At 49.2% G+C, this 10,426-nt stretch overlaps 1 protein-coding gene across 1 annotated transcript; it reads right to left on the minus strand.

The window, feature by feature from the left end:
- Positions 1-203: 203 nt before the first annotated feature.
- On the minus strand, positions 204-4,265 carry LOC129326192 (uncharacterized protein K02A2.6-like). The gene is made up of 2 exons (XM_054974358.1): positions 3,873-4,265; positions 204-3,377 (listed from the first exon to the last, which is right to left on the minus strand). Exons 1-2 carry the CDS (start codon positions 4,263-4,265, stop codon positions 204-206), a joined length of 3,567 nt encoding a protein of 1,188 aa, XP_054830333.1.
- Between the last annotated feature and the right edge of the window lie 6,161 nt (positions 4,266-10,426).

A 10,426-nucleotide genomic window follows, 5' to 3' on the forward strand; every position in this document is an offset into this window, starting at 1 on the left:
TCCATAACAACCCAATAAGAACGTGGGCTTTAGGATCCTTCATTTGCATGCACACAACAAAAGACATCCTGTTTACTTGATTGCAATTGGCTCCTGTCCAAGGAATAACGATTGGTTGCTGACATCCCAATTCCTGATAGGATTGGTTACCTTAGGAGCCTAGTTCTCCTTGAAGCTAGCTCAATACATAACACCCCTCCCCCCTAAGCTTGGGGCGCCCCACTCCAAACATAGTCCCCCAGAAAGGCCGGTGGTTGGCGCACCCGTTGGGACCTGCGCAACCCCTCTGTGTTCTGGCTCCCCGCGGTCGGTCCCTCGCTATCGGTTGCCGGTTCCCCAGCAGGAATGGAGGGGGTTGTCTCGGCGGCGCCTGCAGCACCGTGTGTCATTGGTAGCGGGTCGTGGCTTCCCCCCGGCCCGCCCAGGTGGCTCCCGGTTGCCGCGCCAGCTACCTCTCTAGTCTCTGTGACACAAGGGGGCAAGTTACCGTCCCGTTCCGGCTCTCGCGGTGGCCATCGTTTCCGCAGCTGGTTGATGTGCTGGCGGTAGATCTTGCCCTCGGAGTTGGCTACTTCGTAGGAGACGGGTCCAGTAGTCCTGGAGATGGTTGCTGGTATCCAGACTGGCCCGGCCCCGTAGTTCCGGGCATACACTTGGTCGCCTGGCTGGAACGCTCGGGGCGGGTCCGGCACCTCCGTCTCTCCTTTGGCGTCGGGTGCGAAGTCTGGGTGCAGCCGATCCAGTAGTGTGGTCAACCTCCGCCCCATTAGCAGCTCTGCTGGGCTCCGGCCCGTCGTGGCATGGGGGGTGATGTGTTGACGCAGCAAGAGGTCCGCCAGACGCTGGCTAAAGTCCCCCCGGCCGAGCTTGTGCAGTGACTCCTTCGTTGACCTCACCATGCGCTCTGCTTGCCCGTTCGTGGAGGGATGAAACGGCGCCGATGTGACGTGCCGGATGGCATTGTTCTCCAGGAACGTTTGAAATTCCCGCGACGTGAACTGGGCGGCGTTGTCCGACACGATGGTGTCCGGCAGCCCGTGTGTTGCAATTAGGCGCCGAAGGGCGCGGATGACAACTCCCGACGTCATGGCTGATACCGGGACTACCTCCAGCCACTTGGAGTATGAGTCCACAACGACTAGGAAAGTGTGTCCTTGGAAGGGGCCCGCAAAGTCTATGTGGAGCCGCGACCATGGCGTTCGCGTTGTCTCCCAGGCTCGCACCGGAGCTTGCGGCATTTCGGGCCGGGCTTCTTGGCAAGGCTGGCAAGCCCGGACCCATCCTTCCACCTCCCTGTCTATTCCCGGCCACCACACATAGCTGCGGGCCAGCGCCTTCATCTTTACTATCCCTGGGTGCCCCACGTGCAGCGCCTCTAGCACCCGCTGTCGCAGCTTGGGGGGAACGACGACCCTGCTCCCCCAGAGTAGACACCCTTTGTGCACTGATAGCTCAAGTTGGCGGGAGTGAAATGGTTGGAGCTCAGGTTCAGCTCCCCCCGCTGGCCACCCCCTCCACACCCAGTTGAGGACCCGGGAGAGAGTGGGGTCCTTGGCAGAGTGTGCCGCTATGTCCGAAGCCACAAGGGGGGGCTGTGGCAAGTCCTCGATCTGCATGACCCCGTGGGCCGGTGAGGGGTCGTCGGCAGGCTCTGGCAATGGCAGGCGGCTGAGGGCATCGGCATGTCCAATGGCCTTCCCCGGCCTGTAGGACAGCTGGTAGTCATAGGCAGACAGGAACACCGACCAGCGCAGCATCCGGGGCGACATTACTTGCGGCGTTTGCCGGTCCGCCGCTAGTAGGCCGAGTAGCGGCTTGTGGTCTGTGGTTATCTCGAACCGCCGCCCGTAGACGTAGTCGTGGAACTTCTTGACTCCTGCTACCAGTGCCAGGGCCTCCTTGTCGATCTGTGCGTAGTTCCGCTCAGCTCGTGACAGGGATCTTGAGAAGTAGGCGATCGGCGCCTCCCGGCCGTCTGGCATCCGGTGGCTCAGCACAGCGCCGATCCCATACGGAGAAGCATCGCTGGCAAGGATGAGCGGCTTGCTTTCGTCGAAATGCGTCAGCACTGCCTCGGATGACAGGAGCTCCTTGACCGCTGTAAACGCACGGGCGTGCCTGCAGTCCCACGTCCACTTGGCGTTTTTTTCCAGGAGGTGGTGCAAGGGTTCCGCCAGCGACGCCTTGTGCGGTAGGAAGGCGTGGTAAAAGTTCAGTAGCCCCAAGAAGGCTTGGAGCTCCTTCTTGGAGCGAGGTGGCGGAGCTTGGGAGATGGCTTGCACCTTGCTATCCGTTGGGTGGATTCCGTCTGCATCGATGAGGAATCCTAGGAACTCTACTCTGGGCACGCCGAACTGGCACTTCTCCTTCTTTACCTTGAGTCCCGTGTCTTGGAGGCAGCGCAGCACTTCCCGGAGCCTGTCGGAGAGCTCGGAGGGGGTGGATCCCGCGATCAGGACGTCATCAAAGTACGGAATGACGCCCGGGATTCCCCGCAGCAACCCCTCCATGAGTCCCTGGAAGATGCCTGGGGCTACGCTCACCCCAAATTGGAGTCTCTTGACCTTGAACGCTCCGCGGTGGGTCACGATGGTTTGCGCCTCCGCGGTAGCTTCATCCACTGGCAGTTGCTGGTATGCTTGTGCCAGGTCGATCTTTGCAAATATGCGTCCCCCCGCTAAGGATGCCAGAAGGTGGCTGACCACCGGCACGGGGTACGCGTGTTGTTGCAGTGCTTTGTTGATAGTGCACTTGTAGTCCGCGCAGATTCGCACGTCCCCGTTGGCCTTGATGGGCGTGACGATTGGTGTCTCCCAGCAGGCATGCGACACGGGCTCGAGAACTCCCTGTGCGATCAGGCGGTCCAACTCCTCATCTATGCGCGGCTTGAGGGCGAAGGGGACCCGGCGTGCCTTGAGGCGGACTGGCGCTGCAGCTGGATTCAGGTTGAATGAGACGGGCGGGCCCTTGTAGCAGCCAAGGGACCCATCGAACACGCCGGGAAATTCTTCGCAGACTGCACGGATGCCTGATTGGCTGACTTGTTGGACCCCGGTGACGTGGATGCCCAACGCCTCGAACCAATCAAGCCCCAGCAAACTGGTGAGGCGCCCCTTGACTACAACCACATGGAGGGGGCCCTGGAACTGCTTGTAGCTGACCTTGACTAGGCCAACTCCTGCCACTGGAACCCGTCGTCCCTGGAAGTCCGTCAGGATCAGGTCGCTTGGCTCTAGGCGCTTGCTCCTCCCGCCGGTGCACACTCGGTCAAAGAGGTCCTTCGAGATGATGGATAGTGCTGACCCGGAGTCCACTTCCATCTCGCATGGCGTTCCCTCGATCTGCACTGTGACGCGTATCTTTGGCTGTACTGTCGCCTTCGTGCTCAGGACGAGAGTCCTGACTGCGTGCTCCTCTATGGCATTGCACTCGTTGGACCGGCGCAGCCCCTTCTCGGCTGGTTGCCTCGGCGGCGGGGAGCTTCCCTTCCTGGCTGTCCTGCAGGCGCGTGCGATGTGGCCCTTCCTCCTGCGTGCTCGGCATTCTGCATCTCTGAATGCGCAGTACCGCCTCTCATGGGTCCCCCCACAACTGGCACATGGAGGCCCCCTGTACTGCTGCTGCTCGGAGCGCCGGGATCTGGTGGCTTGCGTCCGGTTGACTTCGTCATCCTCCTCGGTGTCGCTCGCGAGGCCCTCGTGGTGAATGGGTTCTGCTCGTTTGGCCAAGGTCGGGCTGTGCGACTGCCGCACCTCCTTGGTGGACCGCTCGGCCGTCTCCGCCGCGAGGGCTTCCTCCAGGGCCTCTTTAAACGTGAGCGTCTTCTTTGCAAACAGGCGCCGCTGCAGCTTCTCGTCCCGCAGACCGCACACCAGTCTGTCTCGCAGAGTATTCTCGAGGTCTGGGAAGTTGCATTTCCTTGCTGCTTTCCGTAAGGCGGTAACAAAATTGCTAACGGACTCGCCATGTGCTTGGTCTTGCTTGTGGAAGACGTGATGGCTGGCAACTTCCGACGGCTGCGGTGAGAAGTGGTCTCGGAGCTTGTCTTTGATCTCGCTGAACGCCAACGCCTGGAGCTGTGCTGGCGCTACGAGCGCCCGGGCGATCTCGAACGTGGTTTTCCCACAGACGCTGAAGAACGTGGCCCTTTGCAGCTCAGCGTCTTCCAGCTTATTTGCTTCAAGGTAGAATTCGAACCTCGCAATGTAGGACTCCCAGTCCTCGGAGGTTAAGTCAAAAGGCCCAAAGTGGCCCGCGGTAGCCATTGTCCCCTTGCGCTGGCGGAGGGGCGAGCGAGTGCGGCTGGACAAGGCGACAATTCCTTGCTGGGCGTGATTCAGCTCTGTGGCGCGGGGCTGCTTACCCGCATGTAGTGATTTCGCTCTGGGCACTCCTCTTGCGGGGCTGCATACCCGTGCTGCATCCCATCCTCGTTGCCAGTATTAAGTACTGGGGTAGGCCCCACAAGTGATTCAGCCAGGCAGTGACTTCAGCTCATAGTATAGTTTATTGTACAAGAGAAGAACAACTGGCCCCGAAAGGGCCACAATATATACACTCCCAACTCCACCCCATATCCATAACAACCCAATAAGAACGTGGGCTTTAGGATCCTTCATTTGCATGCACACAACAAAAGACATCCTGTTTACTTGATTGCAATTGGCTCCTGTCCAAGGAATAACGATTGGTTGCTGACATCCCAATTCCTGATAGGATTGGTTACCTTAGGAGCCTAGTTCTCCTTGAAGCTAGCTCAATACATAACAGCTTCTATGTTTGTAAATTTCTTGCAGTTTCTTAATAGATCCTATTAATTATACATCTGTGGTGTTATTTGAATATTTGGGGCTTCAGTCCAAATCCAGTATCTTTGCATATCTTGGCTACAGCTATCAAGTAATTGTTTTTGTGGAACTCAACCTGCAGGTGTCCTACTTTGCTGGGCTGATTTCTTGATTAACACCTGGAAAGACTGGAGACTTGGTTACTTGGTCTCTCAGCCGGGACAGGTGGTAGCTCCGGTTGACCTGGGAAGTCTCTCTCTCTCTCTCTCTCTCTCTCTCTCTCTCTCTCTCTCTCTCTCTCACACACACACACACACACACACACACACACACACACACACACACACACACAAAACACATTATTGAGGGATTTCCCCTTGACCACCACACTGGCCTTCTTGTGAGACAAGGGACTGTGATGAGTGTGGCACCTTTTTAAATGTTAAAAAAATTCTCTCTATTGTATACCATGATTTCAGACTCCCTCTTGCAGTCTGAAGTGTTAGCTCACACCATGTAAGTCCCTGCCACCACCAAGTCAAAGGAGACGGTGCTTTAGAATTGTCAAGAGCCCTGAAAGTATATCCATTACATTCTAAAATCTATGCTGAATGATTAAGGTTTGGAAATCAATGTGTTTTAATTATATGCTCACAAACCATGCTGTGCATGGCACGTGTACCCAGTAGATAGAACTTAATTGCCCATCATGAGAGTAAAATTTAATACAGATACATAACAGCACCTTCAATGCAAGCGGGAGAGTTGGGATTGGAACATGTGCGTGAAAAGTAATATATTCCAGACAATAAACTTGCAGGCCATCGGAACTTGATTCAAACATTGCTGAGTGTGAAGCTGGGAAGCTGTTTCAATTCAGCCACTTGAGAGAGGCAATAATTCCCAAGAAATGCAAATCCTAGAGTATATCACTATTACAGTAAAATGAATGGGTGAATTGAGAGGGGGATGAGGGGAGGTGGTGGGAAAGTCTAGCCCACTCTGGCGCAAATGAGCTGTTGCTGAAGTACAGATGACATCCGTCACGACCAATCAGACTGTCCTTGTAATGTCCAGAATGCTAAAGACATTTCATAATTAAGTAACAAGGCATGCCAGGCAGGGCTTGAACTGAAGTAGATTAATACATGCAAATTGTACTGTTGCAAGAGAAGCAAATGAAGGGCAATTGCCACTGATTCCGCCAAGTGTGAATTAATCCTAGCTGGGTCATGTGACAGAACCTCTTATTATGGTTTTATAAAAAATGTTTAAAATATTGATATTGTTAATTAAGAGATAAATTTCTACGTCCTAACTGAAATCGGTTTGAACATGCTTGCATAGTTTTTTTTGAGCAATGAATTCTACTGTGCTTTGTCCCTTGGTCAGCATTCTTAGGAGTTAAGACGCCCTTTTTTGCTACCAGGTTCCCATTGATCCTTGTGTTTTTAAAGCTCATTTAAATTTCTGCATTCATTTGCATTCAGTTCTGATCATGGGTGACTTTGAAAATTATACAAAGAACACCTTTGCTTTTATAAATTAGTTGTGCAAACTTAACAAATGTATTGAACATGTTTCCATTTGGTCACTTGGCTGTAGTTCTTAGTACTCTGGAATGTTCCTCCCAAACTCGTTCTTCTGAATTTAGCATGGGGGTGTTTTTGTTGAAAAATCAAAGAGACTTTTCAGTAAATGACTTGAGGCCAGTCTTAACTTTTTCACAGCCTGAAGAATAGGGGTAAATTTACTCAGCGCTGTTTTTGTTTTTGTTTTTTTAAAAGGTGCCAGTGCTCATATATAAGGTTGCTCTGATTTCTACCAATTCCCCCCTCAGGACTTGGGAGATCCCCCACCAAGGTACCTGTACTCAGCACTGGTGAGTGCCACTTATGCTTGCCATCTCTCCACTTGGGGAGGGGAACCCCCACCTCACCTGCTGCTCCCCCCAGCCCTGTTCACTTGGTAAGGTGGAGGGGGAAATTGGGGAGAAATGCAGACATGTGCTCCTCTATTGCACTGGAAAATGGCATCATCTTCTGGTGCAATGGGGGAGCTGCTGGTTGTGCTGAAGCCCAGTTCAGTAAAAATCTCCATTTGGGCAATTGGGAGCTAAGTACCTAGCTGCCCCCCCCAGCTCTCTTCACCACGGGGGGCCCAGGCAACCCGAGTACTACCACAAAAGCAGCCATGGATTTACTGTCCCTCCCTCTAATAGCCTCTTCCTCAACTATACCAACCGGCTCTCCCACCCATTTCATTGGTTTTCTCTTCTAATAGCCTTGATACAATACTTCTGAGGTGTCAGGCAGCATGCATGCATGTGGAACATGGATTTCCTTTCTCTCCGAAGGGCTATTTTCAGAAACCGCTCTTGGAAATATGTGTAAAATGTATGATACGCCCCCTTCAGGTATTTTGCCCTACAGCCACAGGTTTTTGGATTATTACTAATATAAAGTTGGAAAGGACTATCTTCCAACAGCAATGGGAAATGTGTTTGTGTGTGTGTGTGTGTGTGTGTGTGTGTGTGTGTACACGTACACATGTCCCCATGGCTGATGATGATTATTAAAAAGCCAAATTTGTTTTTTATCATATACAGATTGGGGACTTCTTAGTAGTAACACAGCATCTGGCCCAAATTGGCTGTTTGTTGAATTTGTTCTTCTGAATGTCTGTAACTCCAATATTGTGGTACTTCTTGATAAACTTAGATATTCCTCCAAGTCTCTCCTCAAATGATACCATGTTTTCAGAGAGGCTTTTGGCTTCACCCATTAGTCTTCATCTCCAACGGAAATGAAATTTAAACATGCCATGTGCTTTGAGGAGTTGGTTCTTTAAGAACATCAGAACTGGATTCATTCTAGTTTGACTTATAAGTTATAGGTCCGTAGTTGCTTTTCTGCTGTATTGTGTTGCATTTATGATCTTTAGATCTTTATATCATATCTTACTGAATGTTACAATGACCTTGGCTTCTCTCTTTTGTCATTTTACTATCTGTCTCCTTGAGATGATCAACATAAATTTCTTTAACACTTACCTCAGACAATGTAAGGGATATGACCACTGATAATCAATTTATGTAAGGAGATGTAACATCTGAATTTATCATAGAAACAGAAGAACTGATTATGGAAACTATTATTATTATGCACGAAGGATAATTTCCCAGACAACTGTCTCCTGCAGTATTATTGTTGCTTCAACATTGTCTTCTAAATAAAGCCAGCCTCCACCTCCTTTTTATGACCTTCTGGTTGTCCAATTCATCATCTTGGAAATAGTTCATCCCCCTGACCCCTCTTGGGTGGGATTTTCCATGATAGTTCAGGACAGAGTGACAAACTGTTATCTTGTCATTAATATTTATATCGAAGTGATTTCATTACAATAAAAAAATATTTTAAAACCAACACCTACTTATAGAATAATTGTAACACGCAGATAATCTTTGTTCCACTTGAATAGCTCATGATTAAAAGTTCACAACCTTGATTCTGCTACACGATTGAAGAAATGGCCAGGCACTGTCCGTCGTGATTAAATATTCCTGTTTTGTAATTATTTTGTAACTTTTGTTCTGCTTTTCACTCACTCCAAAATTATCATAAAATTTTGAAAGATATCCTTGGTGCAGAATATGTCCATAAAATATTAAATATTCAATTTTCCTCTATCATGGCTTGAAAAATTCATAATTACATGATGATCCACATAATAACTCATTCTGAAAAGTCATATATGGCGCTTCCCCTGTGACTGAGTTAATAATTTACTGCTGTGTGGGATTTTCACTCCGCACTGTTAGTCTTGGAAACATTTATTAAGCAAATGTTCATTTGCAAAGATCAGTATGTGAATGAAGAGGGTAAGAATTTAATGAGGAGTGACAGACAGGTGAACTGATTCCATAGAGTTCTTTACTATGAGAGAAGGCAGATAGCTTTATCTTTCATTGCCTCAATAGACACATGAAATAAAATATAGAAGACAGGGAGTAGGAGGGGATAAAAAGAGAGTGATACTTTGCTAGAAGGACCAACAGAGAAATAAATCACAATGAGTCAAGAGCTTCATTCAGTCCACTGGAAACAGCCCTTCCAATATCTGAGACCTTCTTGACAGAAGATTGTCCTATATTATGATCTTTGAATGTTTGGAAAGAAAGGATATTACTGGTTTCTGAAATATTTAAGCTTAGGAATGTTATTACAGGGTTGTTAGACAGAGGAACAGGATGTTAAACATAATATTTTTAAACATTTAAATGCGCATTTGTATTTCTTCTGGAAAATTTAAAATAGCATGACATAAATATAGGTTGATTAATCTAGTGATATAGAGGAAGGTCTACAGCAAAGTGGTAGAGCATCCACTTTGTATGCAGAAGATCCCAGGTTTCATTCTTGGAAACTCCAGCTAAAAGGAGTGGGCAATGTGGAAGATCTTTGCCTGAGAGCCGGGAGAAGAACTGCTACCAGTCAGAATGGAGGATGTTGACCTTGAAAGACAAATGGTCTCACTTGTTATAAGGCAGCTTTGAGTATTCATGTGAATATATGTGTGGCTGCGTTGTTGGGAAGCTTCACTCTGTACTGATTTCTGCTCACTTCCGGACTGTGGGTGGACCACAGAGTCCATATTAAACCTCTTTCTTGTTTGCATTGCTTGCATGTTTCCACTATACACTAGTTCATCACATGCAGTTTTCCAAACATGCTATTGCTGAGTTAATATACTAATGGGTTCCAGAGAGTAGGAGGAGGAAAAATAGCAATCTTGCTGAAGCTAAGGAAGTCCGGGCTCGGTTACCACCTGGAGGGGAGCTTGCCCAAGAATACTTTATGAACCAACTGGAAGGGGGACTGGATATGCATGTAAGAAATATGGTTTGAGAAGAGTGGCCCTTTAACTTATCAAGAAGCCTCCCATTGGTCTGCTGCCTTGGAAGACCTTTGGAATTTAGCAGCAAGTAGAGCTGAGTCTCAGCAGTAATGGTTGCTTGGCCTGAACAGGGCTGAAGGCAACTAACAGGAGGTATTTATTGACTCACCCATAGCTTCCCCTCTTACTTCTCGTCAGCTCAGTTTGGGACCTTTTAACTTCCCAGTCTACCCCTGAGTGACAACGGCCTGGAGAGAAAAAAGCCAGGTCCTTTTAACAGAAGTTTAATAAGTGCTACTTACCAGGTGGTGGGAAGGAAAGCAGCATGGTATAGCCCGATCTCGTCAGATCTCGAAAGCTGAGCTGTGTCGGTAGTACTTGGATGGGAGACCATCAAGAAAGACTGTAGAGGAAAGCAATGACAAACCATTTTTGCTTCTCACTTGCCTTGAAAACCCCTTGCTGAGGGTTGCATAAGTTGGTTGTGACTTGACAGCATGTATTTACCAGTTATTATTTATCTCCATGCCATGAAAAGCCTCTACTGTCTATTTCCATATGCTAAGCCTCTGTTAAAGGAATAGAACATTTTTCTCCTGGCCTGTTGGCAACAGTACCCTAAATGCATGAACAGATGGGGAATTTCTCTAGTATAATCAATAGGGAAATAGGCAGGTGTGTAATTCCTTCTGTGCCTTCTGATTGTCCTTCCAAAAGCCTCCACTGTTCTTCCCCCAGGCATT

Source organism: Eublepharis macularius, chromosome 3 (genome assembly GCF_028583425.1).
Source record: "Eublepharis macularius isolate TG4126 chromosome 3, MPM_Emac_v1.0, whole genome shotgun sequence".
In the NCBI taxonomy this organism is placed as follows: domain Eukaryota; kingdom Metazoa; phylum Chordata; class Lepidosauria; order Squamata; family Eublepharidae; genus Eublepharis; species Eublepharis macularius.

Bases quoted from the DNA above. Each gene is read 5' to 3' on its own strand.
- LOC129326192 (XM_054974358.1), bottom strand. From the start codon at position 4,265: ATGGCTACCGCGGGCCACTTTGGGCCTTTTGACTTAACCTCCGAGGAC. The intron at 3,378-3,872 runs GTGTGCGGTCTG...CTGAGCACGAAG, and splicing joins ATACTCTGCGAGACAGACTG to GCGACAGTACAGCCAAAGAT.